At 30.8% G+C, this 15,258-nt stretch overlaps 2 protein-coding genes and 1 long non-coding RNA gene across 5 annotated transcripts in view; 1 reads left to right on the top strand and 2 right to left on the bottom strand.

Annotated features, from left to right (window-relative positions):
- Positions 1 to 4,195, bottom strand: part of LOC105199897 (LIM and SH3 domain protein Lasp) — a 36,817-nt gene extending 32,622 nt beyond the window's left edge. The window contains exons 1-8 of the mRNA XM_011167205.3: positions 4,081 to 4,195; positions 3,789 to 3,879; positions 3,248 to 3,327; positions 2,986 to 3,164; positions 2,736 to 2,857; positions 2,363 to 2,573; positions 2,162 to 2,288; positions 1,680 to 1,851 (exon numbers count right to left, since the gene is read on the bottom strand). Of these exons, the coding sequence (XP_011165507.3) occupies positions 1,680 to 1,851; positions 2,162 to 2,288; positions 2,363 to 2,573; positions 2,736 to 2,857; positions 2,986 to 3,164; positions 3,248 to 3,327; positions 3,789 to 3,879 (982 nt within the window). The 5' untranslated portion in view covers positions 4,081 to 4,195. The remainder of the gene's footprint in view (positions 1 to 1,679; positions 1,852 to 2,161; positions 2,289 to 2,362; positions 2,574 to 2,735; positions 2,858 to 2,985; positions 3,165 to 3,247; positions 3,328 to 3,788; positions 3,880 to 4,080) is intronic.
- A 1,654-nt stretch (positions 4,196 to 5,849) lies between these two features.
- LOC105199957 lies at positions 5,850 to 15,248 on the top strand. 3 transcript variants are annotated; one of them, XM_039451489.1, is made up of 12 exons: positions 5,850 to 6,721; positions 6,785 to 6,929; positions 7,135 to 7,317; positions 7,811 to 7,962; positions 8,115 to 8,211; positions 8,284 to 8,350; positions 8,691 to 8,931; positions 9,315 to 9,498; positions 10,177 to 10,267; positions 13,678 to 13,836; positions 13,909 to 13,992; positions 14,300 to 15,248. In XM_039451489.1, exons 1-12 carry the CDS (start codon positions 6,547 to 6,549, stop codon positions 14,678 to 14,680), a joined length of 1,959 nt encoding a protein of 652 aa, XP_039307423.1. In that variant the 5' UTR covers positions 5,850 to 6,546; the 3' UTR covers positions 14,681 to 15,248. The 3 variants fall into 3 exon arrangements, with proteins under 3 accessions (XP_039307423.1, XP_025986154.2, XP_039307424.1); XM_026130369.2 differs by having other exon boundaries at positions 5,850 to 6,929; XM_039451490.1 differs by having other exon boundaries at positions 5,850 to 6,929; positions 13,917 to 13,992; positions 14,300 to 14,440.
- The window catches only part of LOC113002982, a 54,081-nt gene continuing 53,168 nt past the window's right edge, over positions 14,346 to 15,258 (bottom strand). The window contains exon 4 of the long non-coding RNA XR_003268214.2: positions 14,346 to 14,450. This is a non-coding gene — a long non-coding RNA (uncharacterized LOC113002982). The remainder of the gene's footprint in view (positions 14,451 to 15,258) is intronic.

The following is a 15,258-nucleotide window of genomic DNA, read 5'->3' on the forward strand; positions in this document are numbered from 1 at the left end:
TTTTTTATTATTTCTAAAAAAAATTAAAAAAGACATTAAATGTTATTTAAATTCTATCAAAATTAATCACACAGTGCTAACAATTTACGAAGAGTATTTATTATTCTTTAAAAAATATAACCAAAAAATGAGCTTTCTTGCTTCATCAAACGCACATGGGTTTTTCATTTTTGTTTTTATTATTCTTCTTCTCAAATTAGATTACGTACTTTCCCAATTTTTCTCAAATAATTATAAAATTATCACACAGAAACAAATGTGTATAAATACGTGTGTATAAATGTGCCCACAATGTACTGAGATTTGTGTGAAAAAATGTAAATCTAAATGGATCAAGATAAAAATTTTTATAAAAATAGAAATCATTTATTTTATTTTTTTTTATTATGAAAAAAAGGCCAGGTAGAGCCATAGATAAAAATCATTTAGTGACTGTCTATCAACTGGTGCCCTCTGTAGCTTAAGGAACGCATCAAAATCAACAGACAATCAAAATTTGACTATTTTAATTCAAAATTATTATGCATTTTCCATATAATGAAAATTTATAACAATGCAGAAAATTAGGTGTGCATAAAGAATGCTTTTGCTAGTAATAACAAATTATTTTACTTACTATTTAATTTATACTGTGACGTAATAATAATTCCAATTAAATAATAATAAGAATTAAAATAATGTCATACGCACATACACACATTATAATATATAATATATAATAGAATATTTTTATTATTAAAACTAGATCGCGATTTGTATATAATACAATTGTATATAATCTAATTAAACTCGAAAAAGTATATACGGTCATAGCTAGACTTTAGTGCTGAATAATGCTAAAATAATGTTTTTTGTGTGATTTTACATATAATTTCTACATATAATTTCTACAATTTGAAATTATATGTAAAATTAAACAAGAAACATTATTTTTGCACTATCATGTTACGACCGTATTGGCCTTGGCCTTTTTCGATTTTGAATGGAATATTTTTATCTATATAATATCTAAATTTTTAAATTTAATTTTTATGTGTATTATCTAATTTTTTTTTCATCGTGTCTAAACTCTCAAAATTCAATAGATATTATTTGTATGTATTTGTATGATATTATTTGTATGTATACAATTTAAAAATTCATCGATTTTTAATTATTATCTATAAAGCATCTTCAATTCATTATTATGAGTTATTAATGTGTGTGTGTGTGTGTGTGTGTGTGTGTGTGTGTGTGTGTGTGTGTGTGTGTGTGTGCGTGTGCGTGCGTGCGTGCGTGCGTGCGTGCGTGCGTGCGCGTGCGCGTGCGCGCGCGCGTGTTTGTGTGTGTGTGTGTGTGTGTGTGTGTGTGTGTGTGTGTGTGTGTGTGTGTGTGTGTGTGTGTGTGACATAATCTCAATATTAATTTAATTTATTAAATTCTTATTATGTTTAAGCAGAAAGCAATAGACTACTATTAATAACAACAACATATTTCTGATGCGATATGTTCCTTGAGAATTGTAGAACACGTACATACGAGTGATGTAGATTTATAAGCACACGAAATCAAAATATTGAATAAGAAACAAAAAACACATGAACTTATAAACAATACCAAGTATAAAATTAGTTTATATTGAGAAACAATGTATACATTAATAAAGGTTAATAAAAATTTCCAGTCTTTTCAATTTGTACCTTTAAGGAATTGATAGATCACGCTGAAATCCTTGTTCGAGAATCCATGAGCGATAACTGCTCTATAAATCTGATGTGCCAGTGAACCGAGAGGTATTGGCGCTTGCGTTCTGGTCGCAGCGGACTGCGCCAGTCCTAGGTCTTTGGCCATCAGCGTTGTGCCAAAACCGCCCTAAATGCATAAATTTATCATTTGCTTCATAATAATTCATTAAATGCACGAATAAAATCAATTAAAGATAATAATATTCGAATAAATACGATAAGGCAATTACATCCCGTCTGCATAAAATTATTCGCTTTCAAATAAATTGTACACACTATCAGATTCGTAATCGAGAATTTGCAACGCTATAATTTCGCAGCGCGTTTATCTCTCCCCCCCGGTCGTTCGAATTTCTCCGATCGGGAATCTGCTTCGGCGAATCTACGAAATATAAAGAGAACATCAAAACACACAGAAGCCTGCCTCACTCGATTACCTCATAATTTTTCGAACTGGGCACATTAGGCAGAATTCCTGGTACAGGATTGTAGAGATCGGAAGACCAGCATCGGCCTGAGCTAGAATTTACAATGTCCGCCAATACCTTTGCATCTAAGCCCAGTCTACAATATAAAACGTATTCAGTTACCGAATATAAACGGCGATAATACTGACACTCCCACCGCTTGTCTCTCACTTTTGACCAAGGTTAAATGCCTCGGCAGTACCAATCATACTGATAGCTAATAACATATTGTTGCACAGCTTAGCCGCCTGTCCCATGCCTACGTCACCGCAGTGCACTATTCTAGAACCCATAGTTTCGAGGATGGATTTTGCATCGTTAAAATTCATCTCCGAACCGCCTACCATGAACGTCAAAGTGCCATCCCTAGCGGCATTCACACCTATCAATTTAATTTATAATAATATTTTTCATTTTATTCAATTATCAAAGCTACTGCATATTCGAGCAACATTTACATTTATAAAATTTACAATTTACAACTTTCATTTGTTAAAGTACGTGGACAACACACATACTCATTTCAACAAATATTGCAACAAACCTCCTGAAACGGGACTGTCGATGAATCTCAAACTACGTTCCTGAGTCCGTGATGCGATCAACTGAGACACCGATGGATCCACAGTACTACTGTCGATCAGCAAAGCATTCTTTTTCGCTGCACTGAAAATAAATTAATAATAAATAATGTTAAATAAACTGATGAGTAATTGCAACTTGCAATTTATAATTTGGAGTTAACAAGTTTAATGAAGTTTAAAAAATGCTAAACTTAAAAATTGACATTTTACCTAAGTATACCGTTATCGCCAGTGTAAATATCAAGGACGTGCTGATTCGAAGGTAACATTGAGATGACAACTTCAGCTTCCTTTGACATTTCAGCCGCACTTGACGCACAATCTGCGCCCGCCTCCACCAAATTTGTCACCGCTAATTTATTTATGTCATATACAGTGAGTTTATAGCCCTGTGTGACACAATGCAAAAAATAATTATTGATGAAACTCGTTTAACTGAGCAGGACGGTAATCAAATATAACCTTCGATTACCTTCTTCAGCAAGTTTTTTGCCATATGACCGCCCATGTTGCCCAATCCAACGAAACCAATTTTTGAATAACATCTTACTCCTAAATTTACATCGTAAAATATATTAATGTGAGCACATGTGACTAAACCAGTTCGTAAGATAGTTTAAAGTCGCGTGTCTTAAAACGTCGATTATCAAAAGCACTGATAAAACACCAAACATTCACAATCATTTAAAAGTAATAAAAATTAATTTAAGGTTTAAACAAACATGCTGAAATATTTTATGTGATGTATATAGAATTAAATAAACAATTTTTAATGAATAGCTCAAATATTTTTATTCATGACTTCTATACAAATTATTTTTTCCTATGATCTTAAAATAATATAAATCCAAATTTAAAAGACATCTAACTTAACAGTCAGATTGAACGATTGCAGCGTCAAATATTATTAAATGTGTACCTCTTTATCTACGTATGATAATAGTTTTAATAGAATAATTTTAATAAATTTGTTTAGAGTGGTATTTAAAGAATTTAATAAGCGAAAATATTACCTGCTGTGTTGGTAGATAATTTCGTGGATATTAAAAAAACATTCATTTTGAATGCTCGTTGTATTGTGAAAAAACGATGAATTATTAGCATCTGCAAATGAAATGTGTTATTTTGTAACCAAAGAAATAAATCTTAAGTTTCGTATTGGGCAATTTAAATATGACACACTAATAAAAATTCTTTTCGAGACACGCAATCAAGCTGCTTAAGCTGCTTGTCTCTGAGTGATTAAGCGAAAGACGATTATGACGTCAAGAAATAAATTTTTCGGGAAGAAAAGGAGAAACTTACGTTGTAGAAAAACACTACTGATGGCAGTAAACGCGACTGCAGCGACGTCTCATCAATGATGTAGCATGAAAACACATTACGTAACTTGATAAAAATTGATAATGAACGATACTTTAACGGCGGGTAATTCGAATGGACTTTTTAGTTTCTTTTCAAGCAGCAGTTTTCGAAAATATTTTTAAAACATTTGAAAATTATTTTTTAAAAACGTTGAAAATAATGAGTTAAGTCTCTTTTAAACAAACATTTTCCAAACAATAAACATTATTCTTTCATCAAAATAAATGTATTTTTTTTTATGAAATAAAGGAAACTAACCCATTATTTCTAAAAATGCTTTTCAAATAATTTAAAAATATTTTAAAAAATTTTGTTGCCTGTGTTATTGATAATTCTCGCAGTTTTGTTAACAAGAGTACTCCATTTTTTTACCCTCTCCTCCAAAAATTAATAATCACAACATACACTTTTTTGAATAGATCTTGTCAAAATAAGAATTATAATCATTAGGTTAACAGTTACAATAATTTTCTTCATCATGTTACAAACAATAATTTGTTTGAAGATTATGAAACTTTCTACTGATCCCGATAGCCCGATAGTCTTCTTGCAATTGTTAGTTCACGACCATCAGTCAGTAGAGGCCATTTGATCATAGGATGATTAGAAATGCACGCGATATCGAATTATTAATATTCCTGCAGTATGCCATTGTTATTTATGATGGTGAATATAAACATGTCAAGAGACTTGTAATAATAATTATTATTATTATTATCATGTCATGTACACTTCTGTTAGCTTGTCTGTCTCTTAGAAACATCTATATTAAATATAAATGTATAACCTTTTGTGTTTTATCGTTTATTGTAATAAACGGCTGTTCTTTGATACAATGGGGAATTATTTTATCATTGTTTTATAATTCTTTTCTTTTTACAACTTATAACCTTACGACATCAAACGCACTCTCTCCCTTTTGATAGAATACTACAAGAATGACGTATTAGTTATAAAAAATTTTGGCACTGTTTACAAGTTGCAATATCCAATGATAATTTAACGCAAATCTATTTTTGAAATATTACATATTTGCGTTAATTATTTCATTAAATTTTATAACTTGCTCAGATATATGAGAGTAAAAACATGAAACACAGATTTTCATTAAATTGCTAAGATATTTACGAGATCCTTTGATATGATTGTCATTTAATGTTCATTAATTAAATTTAAATAATTTAACTAATTTAGATAGATTAAATTGTAATTAAAATAATTATTAGTAAGTCTATATATAAACTGATTTCTCCATTATAAATATCTACCACACATAATACTGTTAATTATAATAAAATATGTTAGTTACATATCAATATATAATAATATAGCCTTGCTTTATAACAGAATGTAAATGTATTATCGTAAATATTTTTGATTCAAAGTAGATAAATGCTTAGAGAGTGTTATCGATGCACATTTTATTGAATAGCATTATTCATGATATACATAAGTACTAAACGTCAAGTATCTCTATGTAGATCGCCAAGGGCATTTCGCGATGACTTATTATACAACCCTTGTCTCGTCGAGACAACACGGTAATGAATTCGCCACAAGTTTAGTTTCGTTACCGTCACAAAGTACAAGTACGTATCGACCAATTTTTTTATGGATCACCAATTAAGCGCGACGTACGCCGCAGATAATTACGCGTACGTTTTTTTATGCGCCGCATAATTACACTTATGTCAACCATGTTGGTCGTGCCTACGTGTTTATTCAGCTATCGAGGTAGTTATCTGCTGTCAAATTGCACCCCGAGTGTCTCATCGTACACGAAAGACTATATAGACTGCACAAATGAGTGTGCTCATACAGACACTATCCAACGTGCAATTCTATTTAGAGCAACTCACCAAGTCAACTCTCATTCTCATTTCAGACTTTCTCGCGTTACGTACTAGCTGTTAAGTGTTTCAAAAATCTGAGAAAAGGAATTTATTGTGGCACACAACAATAATCGAGCAAGTCGGTTTCGACCATTAAAAATTAATTAATCAAATTATATAATTAAGTGTGTTTAAATATTAACTTAGAATCGAATCAATGATAACACAATATTTCAAATACTAAAAACATTAAATTTCAACTAAACCTCGTGTTAAGAAAAATTTCATATAATAATGTTGATTTGTGTAATGTTATTTAACAGTGTATTCGATAATTCTGAGAAGTTTGAAATAAACAATGCAGGTGTGAGTAGATATAACGACTGAAGATTAAATATTACTTACGTACACGTACATGCAACGTTTTCATTAATTTATAAGAAAGTAAGATCGGTGAACGTCTTAATGAACATAGGTGATTGACTCACAAATATTACTCTTCAGATATCGTTAACAGTTACTTGCATAAAGATTACATTATTACATTGTAACAATCTTTTGATAATGATACATTATGAAAGTGAATTCAATGTTCGGTGTTTTATCACTCATCGTTATGCCAGTGTTAACTGACAAAAAAAATATTATGAAGAATTTCACAGTCGAATCTTGGATTTCAAGAGAAAATTTCACGACAATGGTTAAGAAATCATTTCTTTACTCCAAATGTTGTAATATTTTTTTAAGTGGTTCGTATGTGCGTACATACTTTCGAAGAAATAACGCAATGCGTAAAGTGACTTTCTTTGCAGAACCGATTTATAACGTAGAAGTATTATTCAATCAATTTATCGAGATTTATCCACACGAATATCTTCTACATCAAATACTTTACGACTGTCGAGGATATTTCTTGCTGGGACCGACGGATAAGGAAATAGAAAAGGCTATGAGAGTGTAAAACAAATGAAAGATATAAATACCTTAATATATTTCTTAAATGTTAATTATGTTGAAAAACAAGCAATTAAATTCAATAAAATATAATATGTAAAATGTTGAACGTGAATAAAAAGATAAATATAAAATGAAACGCACGACCATTTAACCAAACTAAAATTATATTATTCTAAAATTCATGCAAGTATATATTTTTCGACAGAGTACCTTCGTCCATTTCAACGACAGAAATTCTTGTTATCATCGATGGCGAATTAAAAAATACTTCGACACTTTTCAATGTATCTTTATACGGGAATTCAAATGCCAATATTGTATCGAGATCTGGAATATGGACCTTATCCGAAAACTATTTGAAACCCAGATTTTTTCTAAAAGTTAACAGGTATGCAAGTTTTTGTAACTCTTTCATTTGTTTATATCAAGTATGTTTATATCATGTATACTTCCTCGTAAATTATCAGTTTAAAAATAAGGTACCTGAGCCGAAGAAGACTCACCTAATTTGTTTTACTTTCTGTGGAGATATTAAAATAAATTAAGTAATAAAATAAAATGTGTTATGTCAATCACTCACAAAAATAAAATTATCTTTAGAAAACAGAAGTAATTATAAAGACTAATGAGAGTGCAGCGCTATTAGTAGTGCGTAAAACAGATTAACAGTTATAAACAAGATTTATTCAAAAGATTTTTGTTCAAACGGGTTGATTCAACTTCGGAGTCATCATCAAATCGGCATAGCCCAATTATGCATTTTATGTATTCATCGGGCACGCTAGTCTTGTTTAATTCAGGTACCTTAATCTGCTTTTTTACATGTCTGAAATATTATAAATACATTATATACTTTAAATGGCATAAATGCCGTAAATTAGTTACGAGGAGATGATGTCTGAATTCAACTTGGTTAATATGAGAGGTAGAGAACTTCAAGTGTGTACCTTTTATCAGCCACCTTTTTCATATCTTAATAAAACAACGACGAAAATAATTAACGGCGTCGAAGAAGAGATTTTTGTAGCAGATGGTGAATAAAATTACTTAAACTTAAAATTAATCTTAATTAATATTTGTTAATTACTGTTACAGTCTCTAAAATACTAATTAATATAAAAAAATAAATAAAATTATAGAAAATTAAATAATTCTTAATAACGTGTTTATATGTATATCTCACAGATAATGAATTGGATGGAATAGAAGTGAGGCTACTTCTGGCCATAGCTGAGAAATTAAATTTTACTTGGACAATACGAAAGTTAAAAGGAAAGTACAGGTAATTGTGCGTGTAGATTCTTCATTAGAAATACATGATAAACATTAGTCTTATAAATAAATTCATATTTAGATACGGTCGACGCGTAAATGATACAGAATGGACTGGCGGTGTAATTCAACTTATACGAGAAAAAAAGGTATAATTATATTACTTAAATTAATCTAATTGTAAGTCTAATAAACATAATTTTTATGACGTAATTAATAATGAATTTAACATTACCAAGTTATCTCAAACTTTAGTTATGAAAACACTAAAATAATTCCTTATTAAAGTTTATAGGTAATAATAATTATTAGTATACTACTTAAAATTTGCTTTTAATATATTTTAAATTTCTCATATTTTACGTGCAAAGGAGAAAGTGCTAAAAATACAAATCCTTTTCTTTGTTAAAAAATACTTAAATATTTGATATTTAAATTTTAATAAAATATCAATAAAATAATTTAAAATAATTTATGATCCCGCAAAAGGTCGATCTAGCATTCGGGAGTGTTTGGTTAACAAAGAATCACAACGAATTCGTAAACATGTCCACACCTTGGATTGAGATGTTCATGCACTTTTTGGTACCGCGACCGCAACCGATCACCAATTTTTGGGCGCTCACGAGACCTTTCTCAGTGCTATGTTGGATACTTGTAATAGTCATGTTGTTTGTTAAGAGCATGTATATGTATATACGTTCTAGGATCGATCCAAAATTTCCGAAACGTAAGTTAATATTCATCATGTACATATTGTACATTGATGATCGAAACAACAGATGAACAGAACAGTATTTAATTTGGATCTTTTCAGTTTTTATCAATGCATCTGACTTTTTCAATGTATTACAAATTTTATCATTTAATCAGAATTACCACTTTTCAAGAGTTTCGTGTATAGATTTAAGATAAGATTTAAGATAAGGACATGGCTCTTACACTTGTGTGTTAATAACATGAAAATTATATACTTAAAAAGTTCCATTTTACCTCGTTTCTTTGCTTTGTAAAAAACATTAACAATGATAAACTTCCAATTTTAATTGCACTTTATGATATAATAATATCTAGATAAAATATATGACATTTGAATAAAAAATATTGTCTTAGGTTTTCGGAGCATTTTCGTCACAATTACGGAATTAATCGGTCGTTTAGTGGGTACGTGGGTGCCCAGAGATACCGCTAATGCTAGATACGAATTGCATTTATGGCAAACTACAGGATTCCTGCTGGTAACCGCCTACTGCAGCAGTCTTGCAGCAAGACTTACAAGTTTAGAATACGAGGATAGGTAACGATAATCATGTTATCATTACATATAATTATATTTGTTTAATTAATATATTTAATTTTCAATTAATTTTTTATTAATCAATGTATGAAAAAAAAACCTGTAAGAATAATTACTTTTTATTAAAATAATTTTAGTAAAAAGTTATTTATCACTAGCCTTACTTACTCTTATTATGGTTTATACTTTTTCTTTTAAATATGTAATTTTTTACTATTAAATAATATTTTTATTATTAAGATATAAAAGATATCTCCTATTAACCTAGCGTTAAAGCCAAGCTGGATGTGTTAATGTTAACAATATTATTTATTTATAATTTCACACACGCAACTTGTTTAACATTCAAACGCAAATGTTTCGACCCTTGTATCGCGTCATTCTCAGTGTCATTTTAGTCGTTAATATTTTAAAACATTTCCATTTTGTGCATACATAAATTTTATGGATTACATGCGGTTTACAAATAAATAGCGTCCTATTCTCGAAGTTCTCTGTACGATTTCTGCAGACTTCATTATTTCTTGTAGGGTACTTAAAATTATAAATAAATAATATTGTTAGCAGCAAAGCACTAACATCTAGCTTGGTTTTGACGCTCGGTTAATTATTTTTTCAATATTGTTTTTACACTTTGTAATCTACCAATATTGAATATTTGTATCTCGTATTGATTAGGATCGATACGGTACGTCAATTTGTTCAAGCCAACTTATCGTGGGGTCATACGAGGCCATTGCCATATTGGCCTGATTACTTTGACATGGACGTACGTAAAATTTAGGTTTATGGAAATACCCTTTCGCTGTTAACACGATAAACATAAAAAAAATTGTCAAATGCCTATCATTTAAGTTATTTTTTACTATATCTTCCATTTAAATAGTATTGATTTATACGAAAATAAACGTTAGAAACCCCCATTCCACTTTCTACGAGGTAGGAAAATTTTAGAGATGCAAGTTAACATCGGTATTATTAAATTGACTTTCAATTTAACTATGTTTCATTTTCAAGAGCTGTATTTGAATCTGAAAATAACGCAGTTCGATATGAATTAAAACACATGAAATATTATTTCAGCATCAAGATTTTGCTTGACCGTCTCAAAGTACACTGCTCAAAAAAAAATAGGGAACACTTTCCAGACACCAAAAATTAGGCTATTTTCAAATGACTGTAACTCGGTGAAAAATCATCGTAGATAAAAAATAAAAAAAGCATTTTGAAGCTTGAAGATCGAGCTTTAACGTTCTGTCAGCAGATTTTCAAAATTCTTTTGACTTCCTTGTCTTATGCAGTAAAAAAGCACACCTTGTTTTGTTCGTTAAAATTTCGTATTTTTGACACTTTGCAGATCGACCAACAAATTTTTTTCGAATAATTCAAGTAAAATTTCATAAACTACAACATTTTACCTACAAAATGCTTTTCTAAAAATTTCTCAACGATTTTTTTTAACCGAGTTACGCAACTTTGAAGCTAAACCTGCATTTTTTACAAATGATATCCGTACTCCGTGAAAAATAATTGTAGACAAAAAATCAAAAAACCATTTTAGAGCTCGAAGTTTCAGCTTTAACATGCTATTAACGGTTTTCAAAAATTTTCTCAATTTCTTAGTACTATGCCCCAAAAGGATACACTGTTTTTTCCTTAAAATAACGTATTTTTAACAGCCTGTAGCTCAATAAAAAAATTTTTCTCGACAAATCCAATGCAAGTGCCACAAAGTATGACATTTTCTCTACAAAATGCTTTTTCTAAAATTTTTTCTACGATTTTTTTTGATCGAGTTACAAGACTTTGAATTTATACATTTCTTACAGTACATTTTTCCGAAAAATGACGTCTACCGCCGACATTAGCATTACCCAATGTGCACCACGTGGAGGTTGCCGGTCGGATTTTTGCACATCGTGTGTGTGTATGTGTGTGTGTGTGTGCGCTCGCGCGCGCGTGCATGTGTGCGTTGTGCGCGTGTGCGTGCGCGCGTGCGTGCGTGCGTGCGTGCGTGTGTGTGTGTGTATGTGTCACAGCAGAGATAAGGAGCCCGCAGTTCGTCACTTCTGCAGTATTTAACGACTCCAAACCTTCTTTACTGTGTATGCGTGCGTATGTGTGTGTGTGTGTGTGTGTGTGTGTGTGTGTGTGTGTGTATCACAGCAGCGATAAGAACCCCGCAGTTTGTCACTTCTGCAGTATTTAATGACTCCAAACCCTCTCTGCTGTGTGTGTATGCGCTCGCGCGCATGAGAGTTCAATAGTGTGTATTTCCTCCTCTCTGATCAATTACTGCTTGCAAGCGTTCTCGCATATTTATACATCTTGCAATACAATCTTGCGGAATGTTGTGCCAAATTTCCGTTAAAATTTCTCCAAATTTTTTTAAATTTCGCGGCTGTTCCTTGCGACGCCTTAATCGTCGTTCCATTTCATCCCAAATGTGCTCGATTGGATTTAAGTCCGGGCTATTGGTGGGATGATTTAACAGTCTAATTGCAAGTCGTTGAAAAAAAAACGTCGCGTTATATTCGCCGTATGAGGTCGAGCGTTGTCCTGCATGAAAATAAAGTTCCGACAGGTTCGATTTAATAGCAAAATGTGTGGTCGTAGAATATCGTTGATATAACGAACACACACGAAATATACGCCATTGAACACTCATGCGCGCGCGCGCATACACACACATGGCAGAGAGGGTTTGGAGTCATTAAATACTGCAAAAGTGACAAACTGCGGGGTCCTTATCTCTGCTTTGATATACACACACACACACACACACACGCACACACACATATACACAGTAAAGAAAGTTTGGAGTCGTTAAATAGTGCAGAAGTGACGAACTGTGGGCTCCTTATCTCTGCTGTGACACTTACACACACACACTCACACACACACACGCACACACACACACACACACACATGATGTGCAAAAATCCGACTGGCAACCTCCACGTGGTGCACATTGGATAATGCTAAAGTCGGCGGTAGACGTCATTTTTCGGAAAAATATACTGTAAAAAATGTATATCTTCGAAGTCTTGTAACTCGGTCAAAAAAAATCTTAGAAAAAATTTTAAAAAAAGCATTTTGTAGAGAAAATGTCATACTTTATGGCACTTGTATTGGATTTCTCGAGAAAAATTTTGTTATTGAGCTACAGGCTGTTAAAAATACGTTATTTTAAGAAAAAAACAGTGTATCTTTTTTGGGGCATAGTACTAAGAAATTGACAAAATTTTTAAAAACCATTAATAGCATGTTAAAGCTGAAACTTCGAGCTTTAAAATGGTTTTTAGATTTTTTGTCTACGATGATTTTTCACGGAGTACGGATATCATTTGTAAAAAATGCAGGTTTAGCTTCAAAGTTGCGTAACTTGGTCAAAAAAATCGTAGAGAAATTTTTAAAAAAGCATTTTGTAGGTAAAATGTTGTAGTTTATGAAATTTTACTTGAATTATTTGAAAAAAATTTGTTGATCGATCTGCAAAGTGTCAAAGATACGAAATTTTAACGAACAAAACAAGGTGTACTTTTTTACTGCATAAGACAAGAAAGTTAAAAGAATTTTGAAAATTTGCTGGTAGAACGTTAAAGCTCGATCTTCAAGCTACAAAATGCTTTTTTTATTTTTTATCTACGATGATTTTTCACCGAGTTACAGACATTTGAAAATAGCCTAATTTTGGGTGTCTGGAAAGTGTTCCCTATTTTTTTTTGAGTAGTGTATCTTATTCAAATTGTTTCATAAAATTGCGTTTACATTATTATTAGCTATCTAAATTGATTAAAAATTAACATCAATTGTACTTGATATTTTTTTAGCACGCAAAACAAAGTAAGATTATGCATGCTAAAGATACATAAGGTATTTTTAGCACGCATAAAATAAGATAACTCGTTGATCTTTCCAAAAAAGTGTTTTTAACCAACTGATTACTGCATCGATAACTGATTATATTTTATCAGTAATTGAGGTATTTAATTGAAGCATCAATTTATTGAAACAATTTATCATTTCTCTTTTTTCAAGAAAAATTTTGTATATATTTATTTATCATTTATTTTATATTTATTTTTTTATTATTAAATGTTACTTATAATATGTAAAAATGTAAAATATTGATGAGATACGGTACGCATTCAACAACTCTTTCTTATATGCTTTTAGGATCCTTACACGAGCCAGTTACCATCAAGATATATATCTGTGATTGGTCATGAAACATACATACACACATTAATCAAAGAGGGTAAATTTGCAATTTTCGGAAAAATCATAGACTCGATCTTCTTTCCTGAAGACGAAATGTTTAATGAGGATGTTAAAGTAAGATATAAGAATGCGTTTATGTAAAACTGCTAAAAATAACTAATATGAACTGTAAACTATACTTGTAAGGCTTACAGACTTATGAAGGAAAAAGTGGGCTATTATTATTCGTCCTTTGTGGTTCAGCCGTGGCTGTTAAAACCTATTGATATGGTAATCGCATACTCAATTACTATTTTCATACTTATAAATCTTATTTACCCTAAAATGTCTTAAAGGTATAATGCTTACGCAGCTACATCCATAATTTTTATCTCTATAAAATCAGACAGTGATAAATATAAATATTGCTATTAAATAATATGTGTAAGATTATAGTAAGTTCTTAAAAGTATAAAAATCGAATTGTTTTTATTATCTCTTTCATTTCAATAAATTTATAAGAAAACTGTGTTGCATCGATGTTACGGATTTGATGGAATACTTATCCTTGTACTCTAAAATTTTCTTCATTCTCCAGTTAATACTATGGTTGAAGGAGACAGGCATCGCTCACTTTCATCTCAACAATGTTATGCATCGAAGAGCCAGTTTTAATCTTCGCGAAGTTGTCAAGGAGTACGACGGTCTCAACAGCAACCCCATTGTTCTCGGGCTGACACCATTAGGCGCTGGTTTTATAGTCCTTATTATTGGTCTTTTAGCGTCAACAATAGTATTTTTCTATGAATTGAAACAGGCCGCTGATTCGCGACCAATTCGCGAGGTGTTTCGAGATATTCAAAAGAAACGGGAAATGTACAAGTCACCGTCTTATAAAAGAAAATCGGAAAAAGCTGAGCTGGATTACAACTTATACGAAAGTTCGAATTTATTTGTATCTAAATCAGCTGTTACATAACAAGTATTGTAACTTGCGCAAAAATGTAATGACCCGAATAATTTCTCATAATAATTTACATATATATTTATCGTAAATATATATGTACAATGTTATTTATTTTCTTATCTTGTAGAATATTAAATTAATACAAAAAGTGTACGACATATTTACGAAAAAAGGAATGCAATTAGGAATAACATGTTAATTGATTACATATTAACTGAATAAAAAAGACAATATCTTAAGAAAAAAATTGCAGCTTTTAAATAAACTGCATTTTAGTTTACTTTAAATCTAAATAAATGTAAATAACATTTATAATAATGCAACAACTTCATGTTGAAGACTTTTGGATAGATATTGATTTACGTAATTAAATGTTAACTTACGCAACGTATTTATGCAACAATAATTTAATCTCTGATTTCTTCTTTAGCTGACGTTAGCAACTATATGCGTACTTTGAATATTTACAAATTATAACCTCTTTTCGAACAAGCAGCAAGAAATTATCTTCTACAAAATTATACACGTAAGCAATTATCAATATATGTACAATAATAATGTACTCAATCATTCACTGTAACTTATATATT

Source organism: Solenopsis invicta, chromosome 7 (assembly GCF_016802725.1).
Source record: "Solenopsis invicta isolate M01_SB chromosome 7, UNIL_Sinv_3.0, whole genome shotgun sequence".
Classification (NCBI taxonomy): domain Eukaryota; kingdom Metazoa; phylum Arthropoda; class Insecta; order Hymenoptera; family Formicidae; genus Solenopsis; species Solenopsis invicta.